The following is a 26,670-nucleotide window of genomic DNA, read 5'->3' on the forward strand; positions in this document are numbered from 1 at the left end:
TGATCTCTGATGTTTAGCCTTAGTAAAAGAACTATGGATATACATTAATGGGAGGACTTGGGCACAAAATAGGATGAGTTTTTTTCTCTGATTACTGCTGGTCTTGTGACTAATAAGGCTAGTATCTGTTTTGCTGGACTCCTGGCCTGCTCACTTTACTAAGCTTGAGAATTTACTGAATTAAACTATGCAATCTCTATATTACTTATGCCTATCATTAGTAGTTTTGGTTGCTTATTATGGATGCTTATGGAAAAGAAGATGGTGGATTATAACAATAGCTTTTTTGCCTACATATCATTTCTAACCTGGTTTTGTTGCTTTACTACCTAGGATTTGGCATGAGAAAGACAAAAAATGGGTTATGATGCTCTGATATGTGAGTTGTGGTATTTTGGACAGGGCCCTTATGTTTCCATGGTGCCCATTGACTAGGGGTTGCTAACTCTAGATTGACAAATTTATGGTTGGAATATGATGGAAATCTCTTGTATTGGCTAAACTTTGGGATTGACATGTATTTTTTCTGCCTTTTTAATTGGGCATGATTCAAGAAGGCATGACGTTGCTAAGTTTTGTTTTAGGCTTTTTGATAGCCTACACAGGGCTGGCATGCTCTGCTGAGTAAGGGTTGGCATATTACTTTAATTAATGCTTCAATACTAAGGTATGAGCCTACTTCAGGCATAAAGATGACTCTCCCTAGCCGGGTTTGAAGGGTTGTAAGGTATGATAGTGAATCATTGGGATTTGACCTTTACCTGAGTTTCAATAGCGAGTAATTTTTGTTGGTTGTGGTCTTGATTGGAGATCTAGTCTATGGATTATTTGTTGGTCTTTTAATCCTGTTCTCTGGCTATTGTTGGCCTTTTTGTTGGGATTGTATTTTATTCTCAGGACCTGGCTCGATTTGGGTATGGCTGCTGATTAGGAAGATTATTATTTTTAGCTTGCTTAACACCACATAATTATTGATATGCTAGCTTTTGACTTGTAATACTTTCATTTCTACATTAAAAGTCTGGCAGGGTCCACTATATGATAGTGTTTATTCTGACAATTTGGAGTTAAACTTGGCTAATCGTGGGTGATCTTGGCTTTGTTCATTGTCTTGTTGGCTTAGTGTGTTGACTTTGCTGGGATTTTGTTGGCCTGGCTTTTAGGACCACCAGGCTTTTATGCTTGATCTTTTGATTTGTTACCCTTCTAGTGCAGTTCTAGCATTATTCTTTAGCTTTACCTAGTTGAAGTCATACTACTGTTTTGATCAAGCATGTTGAGCCTTGGAGGGATTCCATCATGGCCTTTTGGAAATATAGTTTTAGGTGGTTATTGGCAATCGATTATCGAGCTTGTTGGATTTGCATTAGCTGACCCTCATTTGTTTTGGTCTCTACTTCTTGTTTCAAGGATATAATGCTATTGGTTACTGACTGTGGAATACTCTCGCTTATAGAGTAGGTTTTGGTTCCACCATTTGAAGGGTTCGACTTAGATCCATACAACATGATTATAGTTACAATGCAAAGCTTCTCTAATCACTTTGAAGTTATACTTACATGGTTTGATTTGAACTTAAGGGTGGTTTGACAGGATGAAACTCTTTGGTAAAAAATTGACAAGATTATTTAAAATGTGGAAAATACTTGAGATTTGTTAATTACTTTAATATTTAGGACAATAGCCGGTCTAATAATTTTTAAGTTTGACGTGGATAACAGTTGTTAGGTTCTTTAAATCTTGTCATACATAGCCAAGTCTAACATATCTGTTGTCTTGACTATATGGATGCAAGTGAGAATTCTATCTTGACTTAAAAAGGTTTAGCGTGCTGTAGTTCGATTTTTTGAAGACCCTTGATGGTTCAACTGGGATGACCTCAACAATTCTGCTACTTTTGTATAAAATCGTTTAGAATGGTACCTCGTTCTTATTATGTTGTAAAATAATGGATCAAAGACTGAGTCGTTTTTGTACAAATCCTTGCCTAGTCATCTAAAGCTAGTCGTCTTTTGAATGTCATGTTCTTTGGTGTATATGTATTTAATTTAATACTACAACACACGCACAAGAAATAGATATAATGGTGATATCCTATAAGAGAAGAAGACAGTGACACAATTTCTACATACATAGCTTAGCATAAGACAATAGAGAGAGGAATCTTGCAAGAGAATGGCCTAAATTTATAGCCTCCAAACTCCATGGTTGAGTATTTAATTTTATTATTAATTTAGTTGATGCCAAAAATTTGGAGGTCCATCTTTACACTTTAGTTCATGTGTGGTACCTATCATTACTGCATGACCCTTTATAGGGTGAATTCTCACTAAATATGTACAATGGAGCCATATCAGCTTATTGGAAAATTAACTACAACACCATGCAACTGGTGGCTCCTTCTCTTTAGTTCCTAGAGTTCCAATCTACATAGCATCAACTCACTATTAGTGAAAAACAAAGACAACACAATAATTAACCATTACACGTCAATTATCCCAATTGTAATGCTAATCACATACAATAGGAGGGTGTCTAATATCTTAACACTGAGAGGCATAACTTTTAGCTAACTAGGTGGAAATTTTGAGCCTATAAACTAATCATTTGTTATTTTCTTTTTTTGTGAACATTTGGGTAACTTACATAAGGTTGATGATGTATGCATCTCTCACCCTTGCAATCCGTGCTCGTGTTTAACCATTTACAAGCCTTATTGGACGTAGTATAACTATTATTTGTTAAATGCATCTTAAAATAACTTTAGGTATCATGTAGTACGGTGTGTTCTTATCTTTAGAATAGTATCTAAAAGATCACACACATACTCTTTTGGAAATGACCTTGAAATCAAGAGAGTTTCAATGCTCTAGTTGAGAACTAGCTCTTTTATTGCAACGTTCATATGCTAACATTTATCTTTAGCAAAGAACTTGAAGAATATATACATATTTATTTGGCAAAAGTGGTAGTAAATTCATCTTATTAATGTAACCATATGTAGAAACTTAAAGATAGAGGGAAAAAGAGACGACATAGTATTGATGGAATGGCTGAACCCCCCTCCCGACAGCCTTTTTGGATTACGAAAGCTTATAATGAAACTAAACGCAATCATGATACATCATCGCCAAAAAGGTGGTCTTTTTTATCATGTGTCAAAATTATGGCCTTCCACGATCATAAATGTATAAGTTCATGGAGTCCTCTCTTTGAAGAAGTGTCATTATCTTCTTCCTTCACATCTCTTCTTCCTCCTACAGAAGCATCACAAAAAAAAAAAAAAAGTCTTAGAAAATATGTGTATCCTTCTCTTTGGAAGAGTTTACTTACAGAGAAATGCACGGTTAATGCATGACAAATAACTTCTCCATAGCCTTTTTCAAGATTGACGAGCAAAGATACTATTGTTAAAACTAGTAGACATTATTAAAACATGGCAGTAATACCATAGATGCGTAGAGCTTGACGAGAGCAATAACAAAACATAATAGCTATGGAGATCCGAGAGAGAGAGAGAGAGAGAGAGAGAGAGAGAGAGAGAGAGAGAAGAGTGAGCCTTTTGAAAGGGAGAAGCCTTGCTATGCAGGTTGTGATTAGCCTCTTGTGTAGTAACAACCCGTGTTTTTCACCCTCTTCTGATCCTCTATTTGAAAAGTGTTCGACACGAAAGTTGTAGATCTCGTTGTTTTTGGTTTAGATAGCGAACAATGTTAGAGATCATCTATCTAACATGAGATATTTTGAAAATAGTCTCACTAGATCTCCTTTTGGTAGTTCAATTACTTCTAGACCTTTCCTTTAGTCCTTTACCCAATACTTTCCTCTTGAGGAGTATCCACCACTTCTCCTTAAGAGCTGTGTATGCATGGATAATTAGGAGTCCTCAAGCTATGTTCAAGGTAGTCTAGATCTCCCTTTTAACTGACATACTTACACATTCAAGGAGGCATTCAGGACCCATTATTAATTCATTTTGGTCTCATAAAAAGCATATTTGGCTACAAAGGAAATTCCATAAGAGCTTCTAAAGGTTGCATCATCCTTTTGGTACCCTAAGGTCTTGAGATGCACCTTATACTAATTGCATTGGCACTTTTGAAGTTTTTTTCACCCTCTTGGCACTTAGAGATACAACTTACTACCATCTTCGTAATCTTGATCCTTCCACTCTATTTATTTTTCTCTTAAGGATTGCCAATTTTAGAGGGAAAAAATCATTTTAGTAAACCAAAATTAAATTTAGTGACAATTTGACTAGTGCACGGAGGCTACAAGAATGTGTCAAACTTTCTAAAAACCCAATCACAACATGCTACAATCAAATTCTAATCTCAAGTGATACCCAACTCATTGAAATCTAGTCTACGTCCATAAGCTAAACACAAGGATTTCATGGACTATAATGATCCAATTGCAACCAAACTTACTCAAGAGATAGATAAGACCATTTAGAACCTGGTGTGAAATCCATCAACTAGATGTCGAATAAAAGAACGGTATTTTAGAATAGACTTAATTTTAGTAGTTGATTTTGGCAACATATACACTCTATAGCTCGGTAACGTTGAGGTTAAACCATAGCTACTTACACATAATTCAAAACGAATACTTGAATCACAAGTTATGACAAAAAATAACATGCGGAGGGCCACATCTAAGGCCAATGCGAGACACATATGCTGACAAGTAGAGTTTTCACATGGAAGCACTAAGCTGCTTTCCTCGCAAATAGGCACGAGGAGAAGCGAGCAAATAAAGCATGCATACGAACAGAGATACACACGTTGTCAAACACTCCTTTCATTATCTTCAAAAACTTACAATTGTTTTACAAGATTTGGCCTTTATACTTTCGTAATAGGCAAAATGTGATCCTCTTGCTAGTTGAAGACTGGAAGCATGTGGCCCTGATTTAATCAATAATTGCTCATATATACAACTGTAAAAATGATAAATACAAAAGTTGACACTGGAAAAAATGAAGGACCAAACTTCGTCTATGATGAAAAGATTGCAAAAATCTGCTACATGATAAGATTTAAGCATCATTTGTTAGCTTGGTAGCTAACAGATATACAAGCGCACCAACTTTCTTTGAAATATATATAAATTCAAAGGGAAACAAGGCATATCATAGAAAAATATATAGCAAACGCTTTGCTAAAATTAAAATCAAGGTAGAAACTCCCTTTCCACACTTTGAAGCAAATAGACCCACACCCCAATGCAAACGAGGCCATTGGATGGTGTACTCATCAAGGTGCCTCAATGAAGCAGTCCTAGTGATTTTATTACCTTGTAAGTTGTATCCACTTGGTGTACCTTGGCACTAAGTGACACCCATAATGCGGGGGGGGGGGGGGGGGGGGGGGGGGGGGTAATGGGATCGACGGTTGGGGTTGGGGGGCGGGATCTCGAGGTGCACTAAACCTGGCCAACGGAAAAAACGAGGCGCGTCGTGAAAAAAGCGAGGCGCATTAAACGTGGCCAGCGAAAAAAACGAGGCACAATGAGGAGATTTGTACCCGTGACATCGTAGTCCGGGATTAGGGTCACATGAGCTAACCACCTCACTCACACATGCATTGTGTATCCACAACTCATTTTACAACATTATATTGTAAATTAACATGCATTGCCCAAGCTGTCCAGGTTTAGTTCTTGATTTGGTATTTGTGGTTGCGATTTTCCCGGCCTTTGTATGTGGACTTCTGTGCCTTTGATCCCATTGCCTCCCCCTCTTAAATATGGGTGTTACGTAGTGCTAAGGCTTGGTGTAGGTTGCTATTGGTTGTAACTTGTAGGCGTAGTTTATTTTGCAGCCTGTAGGACCCGGCCCTAGGCTGGCCAAAAAATCTTAAGCAGCATGCAAGCTTTAGGACAAATGAAGAGGGTAAGCTGTTTGTCATTATCAACGAGCCACCATTCGAGGCTACAGAGTGAGCTTTTCTAGGCGAGCTGCAGCGGTTCTCTTCGGTCGCAGACTCCTCCCGTCCGCGTCTGTAGAGGTTAGCTCTCTCTCTCTCTCTCTCTCTCTCTCTCTCTCATTGTTTGTCGTCATTTTTCATTTTCTCTCTATCAACGGGGCTTGTGTAGTAGACACTCGCGCGCGCGTATGTTTGTTCATTAGCTCTGTAAGGACTTTCAGGATATTCGGACGCCTCGCAATATGCCGCGACTTCGTTCAGGTTTGCTTTATTTGGGGTTGTATTTGGGGAGGGTAATGGGCATAGAACGTAAATTTGTCTGAGTCTCTTGATATTGGGATCCACGCGCCGTTTATCAGATTTAAGAGGTGAAGGATCAATTTTGCTGAGCTTAGAAGGCTGAGGACACCCGCTAAATCCCACCCTTTGTGCAATGGAAGAAAGGTGGCAATTCATTTTGGTGTCAAATCAAGCATCCTGATTCTACCGAATCACTGAAGGTTCTCTAATGGCTCGTGGTATTGGGATCTCTGTATGCGTTTTCCTCAGATCCCATGGAGAATTCATCAAGCAATGTGCAGGGTGATCAGGCTTCTTTAAGGCGTTTGGCCCTGAAACTTGAGCATATGTTGATAATACGTGGTTGATCTAGAGGAGCATATATTTGGAATGTGTTGTTACAGGTTTACGACCAGTTTGAATTAATAATTTCTCTTTTATGCATCTCTTGGTTGTGTGCTACATGCAAGGACTCAGGATTTCTCTTCTAGTTGAAAGCTGAGATCTTCCCGACCTTCTGCCTTTACATAGAAAGTTTTAAGTTACCTAGTTGTGTTTTGACGAATTAAGCTGGTCAAGCTTAAACTTTTATACTCAAAGCGTCATGATACTGTTGTATGTTACAATGGTACTGAATGTGATGGTTAGAAAAGTAGCATGAACAGAGCAACCAGATAGAAAGGGGGGTTCATGTACTGGGAGTGAGTTTCTCAATGCAGCAAGAAGGTTTACATTTATGACATCTTTGCCGGATGTGGTGTGTGTTTTGCAGAGTGCTCTAAGATGACAGTTGACAATGGAGTGGCTGCCAATGGGACCTCAAAGCCAGGAAATGGCAAAGACATTTCAGCTTACAGTGTAGTACAAATTGATCGATTGGATCATAAGCCTCCCTTGCCATCTGTGCTGCTAAGTCCTTTCAAGTTAGATCATGGCCCACCAACATCTGCTGCCGGAAACCCTGGTATGCTCTTGATTATGAACTTTGTCTCTCAGACATAGGTGTGTGCTAAGAAATTTATCGTCTAGTGGACCTCTTTAATTGAAGATCTAGGGTCTTATTTCTTTTGGTTTTTAATTTAATTGAAATTAGTAATGAAAGCCTAGTTCTTAAGACCTCCTGGCCCTCAGCATTACAAAAGTAGACTCTTAACTTTTGCTGAAATTTTGGGCTGTATCAGCCAGAAGTGTAGTGAGTAGTAAGCACTGCATGCAGAAAAGGAATTCTTAGATAGGCTGGCACGTATCACATCAAGTTACTCATCATTTCAGTGATTGAAAAGAAATGGACTTTCGGGGTGAGTTGTTGGTGGCAATTAGGGAGATAAAGGAGAAGTCAAAAACACAATTGACAATTTGTCCACTGATAATGTTTCTGTCTGATGACTGCAGAGGAGATTGCAAAGCTGTTCCCCAATCTTTTTGGTCAGCCTTCAGTGCAACTTCTCCCAAGTGCTTCACCGACATTACGGGCAGATGCTAAGCTGAAAATAGGTGTTGTGCTGTCTGGTGGGCAAGCCCCAGGGGGCCACAATGTTATTGCAGGCATTTTTGGTACCAGGCCTTATCTTACACCTATTGTAGTCTCCTAGCTTTCACTGCACGATACTCCTGAGCATGAGAGTAAGAGCTCATGGTGAACTTCAGCATTTATCAGCAGTAACCTTCTCACCTTCTCCTTTATCCCTCAGCTTTGGGGGACTGAGACTGCTCGACACAATTGTCAGACTTATTGTCTGTTGATCATGTGTGTTTCTCACATTGTTGACTCATGGAAAGTGCTATTGGGCTTTGACCTGTAGTTTGTTTTACAGTGATGCATTTTTGATAGTAACACAGTAGGTATTCATATTCAACTGAAGCTGCATCTATATATCTGCAGACTACCTACAAAATTATGCAAAGGGGAGTTCTCTTTTGGGATTCAAAGGTGGTCCTGCTGGAATTATGAGATGCAAGTATGTTGAGATAACAAGCGAGTTTCTCTATCCGTACAGAAATCAGGTGGAAAGACTAGTCATGTTAATGTGCTTCTTGGGATAATCTGACGAGGTTTCTGCTTTTCATTGACCTGGTTTCTTGTCATTGTAGGGTGGGTTTGATATCATATGCAGTGGGAGGGATAAAATCGAGACCCCCGAGCAGGTTGGCTTTACTACATGGTTGTTTTTTTTGTGTGGTTGTTTGTTTGCCATGAATCAGTATTTTTTTCCCTTCTGACTTTTGTCCATGTCCATTGCTGCCATTCTTGCAAATGATCATTTAGATCAATAGGTATGCATACGGATGTGAGGAGCAGGGCTGTTGTTTACCCTTGTGTCTAGTCAAGACATAGTCTCATTGTTTGCATAACCTTGTTGTCTAGTATTGATGTTGCCCAAATACTCATGACTGTGGATTACTATAGAGCTCAGCCTTGTGAAGGATTCATCGGGTCTCTTATGAGACCCCCATTAAGTGACAGTTTTTTCTTGTGCGTCTGCACTTCTTTGAAGTGAAAGCTTATACAAGATCAAGCCTTTATTTTCCTTCTGTTTTGGCTGAGGTGTCATGTCATGAAATTGGAATAAATGCTTTTGTTTCCTTCCATGCATGATATGGGTTCTATTCTCACTTATTCAGCATTTCTTAACATATTATGGAAAACAGTTAGGAAGCCTCTCTCTCTGTCTCTCGTTGTCTCTCATGCATGCGTTGATTGATATGATTAAACATATGCTGATGAGTAAACCCAAAAAGAGGGATTTTGTCCAGGAATAAGAGTACAAAATAAGGGTAGCCTATGTACTTGAATTGTCTAATCTGCCTACCAGCACTGATACTATTACCGGAATATATATTATCAGCTTTGTCCATTTGTTTAAATTATGGCTTTGGAGCTAGTTAGTATTCAAGCCTGCAGGTTGCGTTTTGTCTTTCATCTTTCAATGTTAGAAAATATTTTCTCTATTATCAGCATTAAATCTTCAATTTCACAAAGTGCTATGTATAATGTAGTTCTATTTAAACATGTGTTTGCACAACAAAAGCTTTTGGTTTAAAACGATTTTCATTCCCCGCCACCATTAAAGATAGTGCTGCTATATGTTGATGGGCTTGTCTGACATATAAATACACTGGTAATTGAAGGACTCCTTTTGCATTGGTTGTGAATTGTGTGTCTGTCTCAGACATCACAGCTTGGTTTATAATCATTTTTTAAAGGGTGTTTTAACGTGCTATTGCGGTCTTTATGTCCACCTACCCTATTGTGATGTCCAGTTCAAGCAAGCAGAAGAGACTGCTGTAAAGCTCGACCTAGATGGACTGGTGGTGATTGGAGGAGATGATTCTAATACAAATGCATGTCTTCTAGGGGAATATTTCAGGTATGCATGACTTGCTCTCTCAAGTGGGAACATTAATTTGGGTGCATGGTTGAGGTTTCTTAATTGTGATATGGCACGATTTTCCAAAACAGAGGAAAGAAGCTGAAGACACAAGTCATTGGCTGTCCAAAGACTATAGATGGTGATTTGAAGAGCACTGAAGTGCCAACAAGCTTTGGTTTTGATACTGCTTGCAAAGTAAGGGACGCAGTCTTATTACTACCTTTGTCAAGCTACAATGATTTGCCAAAGGTGAGGCATAACTAACTGTTTCATTTGCACAGATTTATGCAGAAATGATAGGCAATGTCATGGTGGATGCTCGTTCAACGGGCAAATATTACCACTGTAAGTTTTCTCGTCTGTTGGAGAAAGTCTGTCGTGTGCCTGTTTTTATAGGTAGCTTTTATGCAAGGGGTGTTGTTGCGTGATGAAAATGTGAATGGTTTATTGTTCATTTCTATATGGCTGGTGGGTTTGCAGTTGTGATATAAGATCTTTTTACCTGTAGTTGTACGATTGATGGGCAGAGCTGCATCCCACATCACATTGGAATGTGCATTACAGACACATCCCAACATCGCAGTTATCGGTGAAGAAGTAAGCTGTTTATGCATTTTTAATCTGAGCCTTTATTTGAATTTGTGGAGCTTGGAAAGATAAAAAAACATTATGGTAACAGGCCAATAGTGAGAGTTGCTCATCTTAATGGTATGAAGACAGCCACTCAGTACTGTGTATGTGCTGCTATTTCAGGTTGCCCAGTTTAAACAGACTTTAAAACAGGTTACAGAATTTATTACAGATGTTATTGTGAAGCGTGCTGAACATGGTAAAAACTATGGAGTGATACTCATTCCGGAGGGCTTGATTGATTTCATTCCCGAGGTACATTTTTGCTGGCTGGCTAAATCCGTGCTGAAGGTGGTTCTTTGTGCAACTTATTCTCCATGTTGTTACAGGTTCAACAACTCATAGCAGAACTCAACGAGATTTTAGCACAGGGTATAGTTGGCGACGATGGCCTTTGGAAGGCCAAGCTTCAACCTCAATCTCGTGCCCTTTTTGATTTTTTACCTCAAACTATTCGGGACCAATTAATGTTGGAGAGAGATCCCCATGGAAACGTTCAGGTTGGTATGTCTTCTTTATGTCCTTTTTGTACATCTCTGTACTGTTGACAGCATACACTCAATTCTAGCCCATCTTGTTTCACTAGGTTGCAAAAATTGAAACCGAGAAGATGCTGATTAGCATGGTTGAAACAGAACTTGCAAGGCGCAAAAGTGCAGGCTCATACTCTGGGACCTTCAAGGGTCAGTCACACTTTTTTGGGTATGGTCTTGTATTCTGGGACTTTCAAGTGTCTACTGTCTGCCTGCTTTTCTTCTAGTACAGTTTGCACTTGGCTGCGTAGCGTCTGCTCAGTCTACTGCTCAACTCTAGAGTGTTGGGATTCAAATTTTTATTAGTTGGCCTTCATTCTTTTGTTGGCTAAAAATTGATTGATTATCTTCTTCTAGAATCTAGTGTTTTGCCAGCATCTTACAGACTTGGTCAACCCTTGCAATATTTTCTATTGTAATTGTGCGTACATGCTCTTGCATCTCTTCTGTCGAGCAATATGTGACAAACTGCTGACTGTCAAGCCACTAAAGAACGGGACTAAAGAACAGGACCAACTTACAGATCCTGGCCGAGGGGCCTAAACCCTAGAAGCAACAGAAGAAGTTTGAACCAACTTATGGGGTTCCCGTCCGGTGGGGCCCATAATAAAATAAAGCACCCACAAATTTGCATGGACAAATGATGACGTGGCATCCTGTACGGCTCAGCCCGCGAATCACACTAATAGATGATGACATGGCAGGATTGTACGGACACCTCCGCAATTCGTGCTGACAATGCCACGTGGCAGCATTTCAGATTTCCTGAAAAGCGCTGACAGCTTCTGGATTAAGTGCTTTTGGGCCAATGTAAACTGCTTTTGAAAGGCCAAGGGCCTTCAAATATGACCCATGGGCTCTCACTCCCGCAGTCTACCCGCGGGAGATATAGAGCACAACCATGGGAAGTGTTTTGAGTTGAAGCAATATAAAGAAATACCGAAAGAAGCAATGTAAAGAAATATCGAAAGGGACGTCAACGTTTGGGGCCGGTGCTCTCTTGGGGTGGAACTCCGCCACTCCCCGGCTCGTGTGTCGTGCATCTCTTTTAGTTCAATGTTGTTTGAAGTGCTTAAAGTTGTTCAGTCTGTTCTTTTCCATCGGCACTTGGTGCCCGTTCCGTTATAGTGGTATTAGAGTTTCAAGCGTGTGGTTTTTTGAAAGCATACCGGTCCTATCAAAGAGAAGATAGAGCAAGTTTGCGTTTCAAAGTCTACACGAAATTTTATTATAGAATCTTCGTGTCCCAAACCCGGACCTATTAGCCACCCCCACCCTTAGTCCATCGCGCATCGGGCACGCTCCTGTCTTCATCGCTCTGTCTTATGGGGCTTGTTTCATAAAGAAGCCAAGACCACATGGCGTTCATGGATTCGACAGAGTACCTGCAGATTCTCCTCGATGAGCTTTGTGACATTCTTTCGCGGCATCCTCAAAAGAATCTTCCTATGCTGCAAAGTTCTCAACAGTTTCTGAATTACATGTTACCCTTGTGATGCCAGAGGTGGTATCTCCTCCTCCGGCATGAGAAAGTACGAGAGCTTCCAACTGCCAATGTTCCCAATTGTTTGTTCCGATTCGGAGAGTCTTGAAGAATATGGTGCAACCATCTGACCTTGATCTAGTGCAACCGCCGCTGTTCCCACCTCCTCGACCACCACCGCCACCGCCACCGCCACCGCCACCGCCACCGCCACCGTCACCAGGCTACAATGGGTAGAGTCCGTATGGTTACCCTTACTATTCGTACCCAAGATATGTGCCTAACCAATCGAAAGATTTCAAGGGATGGCGGCTCGATAATCATAATTTTCGCCTTTACCGAAGTGAAAAATCTAAAGAAAGCATTGCAATTTCTACAACAATTCAACAACATCTATGCTTTGGAGAACTATACAGAAGAATCCAAGATTTCTCGATCAGCGAGATTTTTGAAAGATAATGCTATGCATTGGTGGAGTTCAATCGAGACACAATCGCATACTCCACGGACCTGGGAAGCTTTGGAGACAATATTTGCACGCAGTTATATGACTTCTCTCTTTAAAGTTTGGATCTTGTCAAAATGGGTAACTTGAAAATGCTTGCCACAGAGATCATGGACGACTATAACCAAAGGTTTCTCGACTTCTACCTTCCGGTGTCCTTCTTTAAGTTCATACCCTTGGAGGAGTAGTGCGAGCGATACACTATGGGACTATCATCACCATTGTAGCAATATTGTCTGTCCAAGCAACTCTCAACCATGCAAGAGCTTGTGGACTATCCTGCGGTCGGCTACAAACTGATGAAGGGAAAAATGAGTTTACCATGGAAGCAAGTCGGGCCACTAACCAGAACACTCGGTAACAACGAATAAATTCTTTAAGAGTCTCGTTAAACCCAATTTCAAAGGCCTCGTTTGACACAGCGTCAACGAGCATGTCCTCACGAGCCTCAACGTCTTAAGAGCAACCTTCTGCTCCCACGACAGAAAGATCCTCAGGGCTGCCTCCAACTAAGAGAGCTAGTTCCGCTATTGGACTAGTACCTGATATTTATGGCATACACCTCGAGAGTACAAATGAATTGTGTAGAGCTTATGACAAAGTTAACGGCTTAAAAGTCTTGATCTTCTTTGAGCCTGGCTAGCCACAAGGCAAACTCAAAAAGTGGTACTTCTCATTGGGGCTCCTCCAGTAACTATCCAAGGATATCATGGAAAAGCCGATTTTCACATTATGAAGTTGGGCAATTTCGACGTTCTCTTGGGCATGCCTTGGCACGATAAGAATGGTGCGACTCTCCAGATCGGGAACTGAACCATTACCATGATGCAGAAGGACAAGCCACTCGTCCTCCAAGTTCCTGCATCTGAACAAAAACATGAATGAATTATATAGTTGGTTTAAATTCTTTTGAACTCTGTTTGAGGGAGTACTGTTTGAAATTTGATTGAAATGGATGGTATCTGTCTTAAACGTGGCTTGGTGTTGATTTGAATTGTTTGACTGTGGTTTTAATACTGGCTTGCATGCTTGGTGATTTACTCTCGGTTGGAGTAGTGAGAAGTGTTGTGTTGGTATTGTCTGAACCTTGGAACGACGCAGACGAGATGTTTGGGGAGTGTTCCATTGTACATTGGAAAACCTCCAAACGATGCAGACGAGATGTTTGCGGAGCGTTGGGTTGTATGCTTGAAACCTCCAAGCGATACAGGCTGCGGTCTGGGGAGTGTTTGCGCAGCCTAGGGAGTGTTTGGTTGTACCAGTCCTCTGAACTCATGGCCTGGACCTTTTTAGGTTATTTGCGGGGGGATTGACGAGGTAGTCATTGGCTTCATACCGTTGACTGTCTGTCTCCGGGGAGTGCTTAGCGGCGTTGCTCGTTGTGTTTTGTAACATGCATATGTGAGCAGTTGTGTTGCATTGTGATGTTCCAACCATTGAATATTTTCCTAATTGGATGAGATTGCCCGGGTTTGTAATTTTAGTACATCGAGACACTTGTTAGAGATCAGTGCCCTCTAACAAGTGCGGTCTGTCACAAAGTGATGATGTGGCATGTGGTTAGACAAGCCCCAAAGAAAATGAATGGATGAAGCTTTACATACCCAGGCAATCTCATCCAATTAGGAATATTCATTGGTTGGCACATCACAATGCAACACAAATGCTCTCATATGCATGTTACAAGACACAGAAACATAAAGTCGACTATGGACACTCCCCCCGCAAATAACCATCTAGCTTCGGGCCATGAGCTGCTCAACAACTCCTTGATCTCTCCCCCCGCAAATAACCTAAAGAGGTCCGGGCCATGAGATATAGATGCCTTTTTGCAACCAAACGCCCACCAGATTGCAGCCTGCGTCGTTTGGAGGTGCTGAGAGTAACCACTACTTAGACTTCTTAATACTCCCTCCGTAAATAACCACAAGGATCCGGGCCATGAGTAATAACAACAAATACTCTCACTCCCCTTGTAAATAGCCACAAGGGTGCGGGCCATGAGTAAAAACAACACTTTTCAATCATTCAACTCTCCTCCCTCCGCAATTAACCACAAGGGTCCGGGCCATGAGTATGAGCAAGCATTCTTAAATATCATTTCTCACTACTCTACCTGGGAGTAAAATCATCAATCATTGAAACCAGTATTAAAACCAGAGTCAAACATTTCAAATCAGCACCAAGACAGGTTTAAAATAGATACCATCTATTTCAAACAAATTTTCAAACAATTCTCAAACAAAGTTCAAAAGTATCTAACTATAAAACAAGTAGAGAGTTCATTCAGGGTTTTGTTTGGACAACCAAACTTTGAGGACGATTGGCTTGCCCTTCTGTATCACAATGATCGTTCGGTTCGGAACCTGGAGAGTCGCATCATTCTTGTCATGCCCAAGAGAACGTCGCAATTGCCAAACTTCATAATGTGGAAATCTGCTTTTCTATGATAATCTTGGATGGTCGCTGGAAGAGCACTAATGAGCGGTTGTCACAAACTGTTGACGTGTCAAAGCCTAAAGAATGGAGCCAACTTGCAGATGTTGGCCGAGGGCCTATACCCTAAGAGAACAAGTAACAGAAGAAGTCCTACCAACTTATGGGGACCCCGTCTGATGGGGCCTAAAGTGACATAAAGGATTAAAATAAAGTAGGACCCGCATACACGCGAAAAACTGATGACGTGGCAGTCTTCTGAAAATTGCATTGGCATGATGACGTGGTAGATTGTATGTATTTCCGCTTTTTGCACTGGTTGATGACGTGGCAGTTGTACGAATTTCCGTGATTTACGCTGGCATCTTTTTGGCTTTGCTTTTGGACCAGATGCTTGTAAGTTTGAAGGCTTTTCACTGTAAATTGCTTTTTAGGCCAAGGGCCTTGAAATCTGAGGTTAGGGCTCATTCTCTGGCATGCTTCGTGGAGAAGGTTCAGAGTCTGGAGTACCGGCTTGTACAGTGTTGATGCAATATAAAGAAATACCGAAAGGGGTGCCAAGGTTTGGGGCCAATACTCTGAGGGGTGGAATACCGCCACTCCGTGTCGCGTGTCGTCTCTCTTTATTTTAGTTCAGTTGTTATTGAAGTACTAAAAGTTTGTACAGTGTGTTCTTTTCTATTGGCACGTGGGCCCGTCTTGTGATAGTGGTATGAGAGCATTAGGCGTGTGCTTTTTTGAAAGCATACAGGTCCTACAAAAGTTGCAGATAGAGCTATTGTAATTTTATTTGAGGGATCTTCGCCCTCCAGCCCGGACTTATTAGCCACTCCCACCCTTACTTCATCGCACATCGGGCGCGCTCCCGTCTTCACCACTCATGTCTTATAAGGCATAAGCCATTAGGATCACTAGCAAGAGAAGGATCCAAGATTTGTTTCGAGCTGCTGTTTTTCTCAGAGACAGTGCTATGCAGATGTCTAGAGCTACCAAGCCGCACACTTCCAAGGACTTGGCAAGCTTTCAAGTAAATATGTTTTAACCCGAAGTATATGGTTTCTGACATCTTCCTTCGGAGTGCTACTTTTGGCAGAGTGGGGTATCCTGAAATGCTTGCCATGGAAACCCTAGCAGATTATAACTTGCAATTTCTCGACATCTCCCAGTAGATGTCTCTTTACGAGCAGATGACCTTGGAGGTTCGGTGTGATTGCTATCTCTTGGGACTACCATCGCCGCCAAAGAAACACCGTCTGTCCAAGAGCTGATGGATCATGCTGTGCTCGGCTACGACCTTACGGAATGAACCTAACCCTAATTTTTGGTGCAGGTTCCAGGATGGAAAGCCAATCGACTTTTCGAGCTCGACTAATGCCGAGATTGCTTTTTAAGTTTGAGTTTTGTTTGAACTTGTTTGTTGATCTTGTTTGAAATTTGTTTAAAATAGATTGTATCTGTTTTGAACCTGTTTTGGTGCCGATTTGAAATGTTTGACTCTGGTTTTAATACTGGTTTCAATGACTGATGATTTTACTCCCGGGTGGAGTAGTGAGAAATGATGTTTGAGAATGCTTGTTCATACTCATGGCTTTGACCCTTGTGGTTATTTACGGGGGGAGTATTGTTGTTGTTACTCATGGCCCGGACCTGGATGATTATGCGAGAGGAGTATTAAGAAGTCTGAGCAGTGGTTACTCTCGGCACCTCCAAACGACGCAGGCTGCGGTCTGGGGGGCGTTTGGTTGTAAAAGGCCTCTATATCTCATGGCTCAGACCTTTTTAGGTTATTTGCGGGAGGAGTGATGAGGGAGTCGTTGAACAGCTCATGGCCCGGACCTGGATGGTTATTTGCGGGGGGAGTGTTCATTGGTGACTTTATGTTTCTACGTCTTGTAACCTGTATATGTGAGCATTTGTGTTGCATTGTGATGTGCCAACCATTGAATATTCCTAATTGGATGAGATTGCCTGGGTATGTAATTCTAGTGCATCAAGACATCCGTGGAAGATCGGTACGGTTTGGGTGTGATGGCTAATTTTACTACGCCGGAATATCAAGAGTTCCGATCTGGACGAAAGGAGAAGCTAACTCCTTGATCAAAAGAGCAGAAAGGAGAAGCTAACTCCTTGATCAAAACAGCTGAAAGGAGAAGCTAACTCCTTGACAAAAAGAGTAAACTAATTGTCCCTTGGAATGTCCCTCGGAAATATTTGAGCTAACTTGAGCTGTTTTGCAGATATGTTGTAATCGCGGACGATTACTCTCTTTCAAGAAGGGGAGATGTCACAAACTGCTGACGTGTCAAAGCCTAAAGAATGGAGCCAACTTGCAGATGCTGGCCGAGGGGCCTAAACCCTAAGAGAACAAGTAACAGAAGAAGTCCTACCAACTTATGGGGACCCCGTCCGATGGGGCCCCAAGTGACATAAAGGATCAAAATAAAGCAGGACCCGCATACACACAAAAATTGATGACGTGGCAGATTTTTGAAAATTGCATTGACATGATGACGTGGCAGGCTGTACGGATTTCCGCGTCTTGCGTTGGTTGATGACGTGGCAACTTCATAGATTTCCGTGATTTACGTTGGCATCTTTTTGGCTTTGCTTTTGGACCAGATGCTTTTAAGTTTGAAGGCTTTTCACTGTAAACTGCTTTTTAGGCCAAGGGCCTTTAAATATGAGGTCAGGACTCATTCTTTGGCATGCTTCCTAGAGAAGGTGCAGAGTTTGGAGTACCGGCTTGTACAATGTTGATGCAATATAAAGATATACCGAAAGGGGCGCCAAGGTTTGGGGCCAATACTCTTTGGGGTGGAATTTTGCCACTCCGTGTCGCGTGTCGTCTCTCTTTATGTCAGTTCAATTGTTATTGAAGTACTAAAAGTCTGTTCAGTCTGTTCTTTTCTATTGGCACGTGGTGCTCGTCTTGTGACAGTGGTACCACTTTCTGAGTTTGCCTTGTGGCTAGCTCAGCTTCAATTCCTCTACCCTCTGCATCATAATCAAAGTGCGTTTGCTTCAAGGATTCTGGATGGATGAAGTTCTCTGTAGCTGCTGGGTCAAAGAAAATTAGGGATTTCAAACTGTTGACTTTGCCATGTGCTCGACACAATTCATTTGTACTTTCAAGGGGTATGCCATAAGATGTGATGTACTAATCCAATGGCTAGTTTAGCTCGTTTGGTTGGAGATAGTCTTGGGTTTCTGTCGACTGTCGGCGCGGGCGTCGGTTCTTCTGGTCTATCAGTGCGTTGGGACGTCCTGTATCCAAAACATCGGCCTTCTTGTAGTAAGGTGTCTCGTTGTTGGTTGAGTTTCACGAGACTCGAGAATTTGTTCTTTGTTGGCGAGAGTTGTGGTTAGTGGCCGGAGGGTCTTCTGGGGTAAACTCTAGCTTTCCCTTCATCAGTTTGCAGCCGACCATGGCATGGTCCATAAGTTCTTGCATGGTAGAGACTTGCTTGGAGAGACAATATTCCCGCAATGGTGATGGTAGTCCAATGGTGTATCGCTCGCATTGGGCCTCCAAGGGAACGAACCTAAAGAAGGACGTTGGAAGGTACACGTTGAGAAACCTTTGATTATAGTCGTCCATGGTTTCAGTAGCAAGCATTTCAAGTTGCCCCACTTTGCCAAAAGTCGGACTTCAAACATAGAAGTCATGTAATTGCGTGCAAAACTTGTCTTGAAAGCTTGTCAGGTCCTTGGAGCATGTGGTTGTGTCGTGATTGAACTCCACCATTGCATAGCATTATCTTTAAGAAATTTCGTTGCTCGAGAAATCTTGGATTCTTTTGTATAGTTCCCCAAACTATAGATGTTGTCGAATTGCTGTAGAAACTTTAATGCTTTCTTCCGACCTTTCACCCCGGAAAAAGTGAAAAATTTGATTGTCGTGCCGTCATCCTTGAAATCTTTGGGTTGATTAGGCGCGTATCGTGGGTACGGATAATAAGGGTATACATATGGGCTCCAACCGTTGTAGCTTGGTGGCGGTGGTGGTGGGGGAGGTGGCGGTGGTAAAGGCGGTTGCACTGGATCATGGTCAGATGGCTGCACCATATTCCTGAAGACTCCCCCGATTGGAACAGATGGCTGAGAAGGTTGCCGGTTGGAATCTCTCGTACTTTTTGGTGCTAGAGGAGGAGGTGCCATCTGGGGCATCAAAGGAGGTAACATGTAGTTCAAAAATTGTTGAAAATTTTGCAGCATCGGAAGATTGTGGTGAGGATGCCTCAAAAGAATGCTGTGAAGCTCGTCCTGAAGAAACTGCTAATATTCAGCTGAATCCATGAACACCATGTCTTCGGTTCTTTATGGCTTATGTCCTATAAGATAGAACGGCGAAGATGGGAGCGTGCCCGATGCGCGATGAAGTAAGGGTGGGAGTTGCTAATAAGTCCGAGGTCGGGACCGGAAGATACTTCAAATAAAATTCCAGTAGTCTCTGATTTGCTTTGTTTGCTCTTTTGTAGGACCGGTATGCTTTCAGAAAAGCACACGCCTGATGGTATGAGACCACTATCACAAGACGAGCACACGTGCTAATAGAAAAGAACAGACTGAACAGACTTTAAGCACTTCAATAACAACTGAACTGAAAGAGAGAGACGACACACGACACGGAGTGGCGGAATTCCACCCAAAGAGTATTGGCCCCAAACCTTGGCGCCTCTTTCGGTATTTCTTTATATTGCTTCAACACAGTACAAGCCGGTACTCCACGCTCTGCACCTTCTCCCTGAAGAGTGTCAGAGAATGAGTCCTAGCCTCATAATTAAAGGCCCTAGGCCCAAAAGCAATTTACATGAAAAGTATTCTAACTCAAAAGTAACTGGCCCAAAAGCTGGCGCTGAAAATCAGCCAGCGTAAATCACGAAAATCCGTACAGGCTGCCACGTCAACATAGTCATCATGAAACGGGGAAATCCATATAATTCTGCCAGGTCAACAGTCAATGGAAAATCCGGAATTCCGTATAGTTGCCATGTCATCGGTCGAGCGCAGATTACGAAGATCGGTACAGTTGCCACATCATGCACCTCTCCATGTGTGTGTTTTTCCTTGCTTTATTTTAATGCCTTTGTCACTTGGGCCCCATCGGACGGGGTCCTATAAGTTGGTGGAAACTTCTACTCCTCCTGCTTCTTAGGGTTTAGGCCCCTTAGCCAGGATTTGCACAGTGGCTCCGTTCTTTAGTGGCTTGACACGTCAGTAGTTTGTGATATATGTCACAAAGTGATGACGTGGCAGTACAGACATTAGAGCACTACGAAACCCTTGGAAATTGTGCTGACATGGCAGCAGTACGGATTTTTGCACTCTGTGTTGGTTGGTGTTGATGCGGCAGGGTGTACCGTTTTGCGCGATCCACGTTGGCAGCTTTTTGGGACTTGAAGCTTTTGAGTTTGCAGCTTTTCATGTAATTGCTTTTGAGTTTGAAGGCCAAGGGCCTATAAATATGAACCCAGGGCCACTTATTCTCTCTGTCTGCTGACGAGCAACTTAGCAGAGAGGACTCTCGGTCTTTGTACTGTGCTCAAGCATTAATATAAAAATAAATACCGAAAGGGGCGCCAACTTTTGGGGCCAATACCTCTGTGCACGGAACTACGCCGAGATGTATTGACTCTATTTTTAAGTTATGATAAAGTTTGTAAAGTGTTTTAAGTGACTCCCTCATGTGTCGTGCCAGATTTCTGACTTGGGGTGTCCAAGTCTGTTATAGAGCCGTGTGGACTTTCCTTTTGCTATTGGTGTTCTCGCGAGATGGGCACAGGGGATAGATATCAATGCACTTAATGTTGGAATCGCAATTACAACTAGATTTCTGGAAGAACCCAAGTCTGTTATAGAGCTGTGTGGACTTTCCTTTTGCTATAGGTGGTCTCGCCAGATGAACACAGGGGATAGATCTCAATGGACTTAATGGTGGAATCACAATTACAACTAGATTTCTAGGTTTACTTCCAGAATATGCTTCACATGTAAATGAAATTGGTAGATGTATGGGCTTTGTGGTGATGTTGTAATCCCAAAGATGAGAATCACCGACTATCCATGTGGGAGAAATCTTGCAGAGAGTATTATTCATTGGTCTCCTAGCCACTGCCTTAATTAAGGCAGGAAGGGTCATGATGATGTAGTTTGTACCCGTCGGAGATCAGAGGCAGCATGCATCAGAACAAGAGGCACTTCACAGAAATGGGGCTGTGAAGGGGGGAGAAGGTGTTAGTGTAAGGAAAAGAAGTGAAGCAGAAAAAGCCAGGAGAAAGGAATCGAAGAAAAGAAGACGACGAGCTCGGAGGACAGAGGCTCCAAAGCTTGTGTATAGGCGCATAGTTCCTATGTTTCTTCCCTCTTCAGATACTTCTTCGATACCTCTGCATGGTCCTGATCCTCAAGGCGCTGATTTGGACAACATCAGCAGTTCTAAAGGCCTAAATTCAGCTTACGAGTGGCATTTCCCTTCTTTGGCAGAAATTGCTAAGAAATCTTCTGAGGAGAAGGCTTCAAAGACGGTGGTCTAGGCGTAAGCCCCATTCCTAGCCTTGATTTGAGGCAATCTTGTACTTCAGATTTCAGTAGGACTTTTTATCTTTTGGTGATACCATTTATGGTCGATTCTCTGTTGTGTTATTACTTTGATGTAATTTTACCTTAGAGTCTGTGCCCTTGAGGTGATTTTTTGTGGAAATATTTTCTTTTCTGGGGGAAAAAAAGATTTAGAAAAAGATTCAGCCCTGTTAGTTGCTTGTGGAATGTTAGCATTTCCTGCATTTTAGCTGGAAAGCCAATTAAAGTCTGTATACTTCAATCTGGCGTTATCTTTGCCTTGTTTGGAAAGTTTGTAATTCTGATTTGGTTTTCTTGCTAGCTGGGGTTTATATATGCTTGAAGAGTTGCTTGTGTACGAAGGATGCATGCATCTGTTGGGCCTCGACAAATGCCTGAAGCTAATTGTTCAAGACTCACCTTAATGGCCTGCCTGATCGGGCAAGCCTTTTACAAAGAGAAGCTTTGATCGTGGCCATATTTGATATTTTTGATAGCAATTTGTTTTTTTTTAATTTCTGTTCTGCACCTTTCGCTGCTTAATCATGTTATGTTTTTGATTTTAAAATAGAAAGGTCTAGAAGATAGAAGCTAGTTCTATCTTGACAAAGCCAATGTGAGCTTTTGACGTATCACCTTTTGTATTTCTGTATCACTCGTGGTTTTCCCCCCTATGGTTTGTTGTAATTGTCATATTTCAGGGTTTTATCACTACCAAGCCAACATGAGCTTGGCTGTTTCAGGTATGAAGGAAGGTGCGGTATGCCAACAAATTTTGATGCAACATACTGTTATGCCTTGGGATATACGGCTGGTGCTCTTCTACATGCTGGAGAAACAGGCCTCATAGCTTCGGTTCGTGCTTTTCCTGGTCAAGTGTACTGCGAGTGCAGGATTTTGTTCATGTATTTGTGAAGAAAATCGTCTTTTGTTTAGGTCGGCAACTTGACACATCCTACAAAGGACTGGACTGTTGGAGGAACAGCTTTAACTCAGCTCATGGATGTTGAGAGGCGAAGAGGTACATAGATTTCTGTTTTGCTATGTATGTTTCCTGTCACGGTTCTTTCAAGCTGGACATTGTCTAACTTCTGTTTTCAATGCAGGCAAAAACAAACCAGTTATTAAAAAAGCAATGGTGGAACTAGATGGTAAAAAGGCTTTCTTCCTTGTAGTGTTACTTTTAAATTGAATTCTCATGAACAGCGGCAGAAATTTGGTAGAGATTGCATCAAGGTTCGGACATAGCCTCTGGTTTTTCTTTGCTGCAATCAAGAAACAGGAAATAAATTGGTTATTTAAGAAGAATGAGTTTGAACATTCTAGTAGTTTGAATTTAATGCATGATTTTTTTTAAATGACTGCCTTCGCAAGGGTAACAAACCTAAGTAATGATCCATTTCTCAATTTAATTGTTGCAAGAAGGTGGTTGCATTGCAAAATTTAGCGTGTATTCATGTAGCTGCTTGTGGAGGACTGAGGTCTTTGCCGAGTAGAAATGATGAGGGTCTTTGCTTCCACGTTGGTCAGATGGTTAAGACAGTGCTGTTAAAGGATAGATTCGAGACTACATGAAAAGTTGAGTTTTGGACTGCGTGAAAGATCGGGGTTTAGGATGATCGTGGTTTTATAATCTCTGAATGCAAGGATGAAGCTCTGTGTTATAGGTTGGCTTTGAGATGAAGCTAGAGAATGAGATCCAAAACCTGTGATGAGAAGTTACGTATGCTATCTAGATAAGACTGACTAGTATGTATGATCTTACTTCAACTTGATCTTAAAGACCACCAGATGTGACGCTGCCATCATACATCCTTGGTCCAATCTGCGACTTGGGAGCTCCTTTCTGCACGCTTGCAGCTTGAAGGATTCAGTCACTATACCATATCTGACATTTTTGAGATGTCCAACCAAGTGGCGACTTTGGTCCAATGAAGGAGATATCCGACATCTAGCACTTTGTCATCTTTGTTTATATGGCATGCTATGATGGTGTTGCCCTCTGCAAGTCTCAGCTCTGTACAGCCCATGTAGCCACAAGTGCCACGTTAGGTATGACTAGGAAGTCTTTTATATCATTCAAAGGTTATCAGCAGACTGATTGTACCCAAGACCTTATGGTTGACGACTGCTGTAATACCTAGAAAAATTTGTTCATAAGCCTTATGCATATTTAGTCTAAACAGAATCATTACTAACTGTTTTGCTTTAAATTCAGGTGCTCCTTTCAAGAAGTTTGCGTCAGTGCGGCAGGAATGGGCTTTTGAAGATAGATTCTGCAGTCCAGGTCAAAAAGCTTTTGATAGTGCTTTTGTGCGGTGGTAAAAGGATTGAGAAGATAGGTAAACTAGATTTGCTTGTTTCTGCTGCAGGTCCCATACAATTCACGGGTCCGACAGCAGAGGATACGAATTTCACATTGATGTTGGAACAAGGTTGTCAAGTTGTTTTTTAGACAAAGAAGTAGCCAGACATTTGATAAGAGTAGGCGTTCAATTGAGGGCCCAGTCAAATAAATGCTCTGCGATCAAACGAGGGACAGCATGTGGTGTCGCCAGATTGAAGAGTTAGGCTTCTTTTCATGAGTAAGCACTTCTGCACTTTGTGCTCTGCCAATGGGACAGCTGCAGACTTAGCAGTTTTGTAATTTTTTTTCTGGGTCGTTGTGAACCGTTCGTTATTATGACTCTTTTGTTGGGTGTGCCAAGAGTAAAGCAAGCGTTGGGTATCAGAGATGATTATTTTCATTTGCACATGAAGCCAAATGAGTGGATATAGGTTTTTGAGCATAGCGAAGGAGGCAGCTTTTTCCAAAGTTCGGTTTTTCGTTCAGTTTAACACTAGTCTTGTAAAACGAAAAGCCACTTTTGTGGCTCTTAGACTTTTGTAAAAAACTCATCATCACCACTCAAGTTATCTAAATAGAAAACTCAGGGAATGATGACCTACACTCAATATGCGATGATAAAAAATGGTACAAAGCTAAATGAAGGTCTGAAGGTGTCTTTTAATGGCCATCTTCAACAACTAATTTGTGGAGACAGATATCTTTTTTTTTATTTTCTTGTAAATAAAGTCATTTTTAAGCAGGCCCAACTTTCTTTGGAAAATTTCTCAATAAGTACATGACAAATGTATTTTTATTCCTACAAATTAGGTTATGAAGTGTGGTTTTACGTACAATTTGCTAATTTTAGAAAAAGTGAACTTTTTACTTTTGAGATTTCATGTAAATTTTGTTTGCAAAACTCGTTTTAATCTTAGACGCGAACGTAAGAAGTCTCGTGAGGTTTTGGTGTCATATACAAAAGTCACATTGCATTTACTATTATCTTGACCTAAGCTTTTTTTAAGGCTTGAGCCAGCTTTGTGGCTCATTACAAGTCTAGTATTAGGTTGTAAGTGGTCAATGGACATCTTTCTCAAATGCCTTCAATTTACAAGTGTACAAATATTACCTGTTTAATTTACTACCATGCGGGTAAACCTAGTAAGAAACTGGAGTTGAAAAAATTTCAGGTTTAAGCTGGGCAGCTATAATTGAAAATTTTGAGGGGCATAAAAGTTGTGTAGAATTGTGAAGGGTGTTACTTCATTGCTACAGTTAACACCAGAGGTGGTCATCCTAGTCTTCTGCCAACACATTCAAGCTGATTCATTGGAATGAGGGAAGGTATCTGCGTATGAATGGAAACTATGGAGTTTTGCACCTAATAAACAGGAGTACACAGAGCCGCGGGGTCTGCGTGGATGTGCTGCGTCGGCATGCACAGGTGAGGTCAATTTATGATTAATGGCTAGTTTTTGCTCTTCATGGGTTACTCCGATGTTTGGATGATTCTAGAAAATGGAGCCTGGTTTGGGATGTCATACGTGGCAAGAAAAATAAAACAAGGTTGGGAGTATTCGGCCTTTTAAGTTCTGGACTCTGCATTTATAGTGTTTGGAGAGCAGCAAATGTTCTTGGTCACAACTTAAGACAATAGTGGAAACAATTTTGGCAGAGGTATGTTCATCCTTCATTTCCATAAAATGTGTCCGAAGGTTGATCCTCCCATCCTTAATGGAAGATACCAATATGTCTTTTCTCTAAATATTGTTGCATCGTACATAAAACGTGACCATTTCCATATTCCCATTCTGATCTTTGTTATCTCTTAAAGTACAATAGTCACATATACTCCCCATTACCTCATGTCAGTCTTCTTTTGTGAAAGGTTCAATGCCGTGCATTGATCGTCTCCAGTTGTTTGCTTTTCCTCCCATTAATGGCCTCATGTTTTTTTTTCTTGCCTTGCATGTTTTTATTGCATGCCATATTTTTATTGTGTGCATATGTGCACCATCCAAGAGACCTATATGCATTATCCTGCCGCCGTTGTGATGATCTGTAAATTAGTAGTTTGGGACTTCAGATACTAGATGATTTTTCGATATAGAATTGGATAAAGGAAATTTAGATAAGTCTGGCACTAGACTTTATGAATAAGAGAACTCAGGATGCATTTCAGATTAAAGATGGACACAAATAATTCAAATTTAGATTTAGATACAAATAAAGATGGACACAAATAATTCAAATTTAGATTTAGATACAAAGCTTAGAAATATAATGAATTGAAGACTTAATAGCTTGGGAGTGGTTCTAACTTAGAATGATACAAGAGCACAAGTGATCAACTAAGCGTCTTAAGAAGAGCTCAAAGTCTAGAGGTTAGAATGCAAGCATAAGAGTCGATAGTTAAGAGTCGCAAAATGAGATTAGTGAATCCTATTTATAAGTGTTGCCACTAGGGTTTTGACTACTCTGCTTAGTCGTACAATATAGATCTCCGTTGCTACTTCTTTTGTATAGAAAACCTTTCAAAAGCTTCCGAGAGGTCGCTCCCACCGTCTACATTCCTCCTCCCCTTTTTTGAATTTTGGTATATCCAAAATTTTAGTA

General features: G+C 41.3%; 1 protein-coding gene across 6 annotated transcripts; it reads left to right on the top strand.

Moving 5' to 3' along the window:
- Positions 1-5,853: 5,853 nt before the first annotated feature.
- Positions 5,854-25,966, top strand: LOC147431831 (pyrophosphate--fructose 6-phosphate 1-phosphotransferase subunit beta-like). Of its 6 annotated transcripts, none has more exons than XR_015185726.1 (19): positions 6,047-6,191; positions 6,982-7,173; positions 7,602-7,763; positions 8,092-8,213; positions 8,301-8,354; positions 9,471-9,577; positions 9,670-9,775; positions 9,862-9,925; positions 10,089-10,177; positions 10,334-10,465; positions 10,540-10,710; positions 10,797-10,912; positions 22,469-22,580; positions 22,662-22,746; positions 22,832-22,876; positions 23,944-24,012; positions 24,098-24,310; positions 25,330-25,498; positions 25,570-25,966. XR_015185726.1 is itself a non-coding variant. In XM_086494300.1 (17 exons), the coding sequence occupies exons 2-17, from the start codon at positions 6,993-6,995 to the stop codon at positions 24,178-24,180; spliced, it is 1,698 nt and encodes a 565-aa protein (XP_086350426.1). In that variant the 5' UTR covers positions 5,854-6,011; positions 6,982-6,992; the 3' UTR covers positions 24,181-24,673. The 6 variants fall into 6 exon arrangements, 2 of the variants coding, with proteins under 2 accessions (XP_086350426.1, XP_086350425.1); XR_015185728.1 differs by having other exon boundaries at positions 25,666-25,966; XR_015185725.1 differs by having other exon boundaries at positions 25,330-25,966.
- The last annotated feature ends 704 nt before the right edge of the window (positions 25,967-26,670 follow it).

The sequence above is a fragment of the Adiantum capillus-veneris genome, chromosome 21, assembly GCF_014529385.1.
Source record: "Adiantum capillus-veneris isolate H3 chromosome 21, ASM1452938v2, whole genome shotgun sequence".
Classification (NCBI taxonomy): domain Eukaryota; kingdom Viridiplantae; phylum Streptophyta; class Polypodiopsida; order Polypodiales; family Pteridaceae; genus Adiantum; species Adiantum capillus-veneris.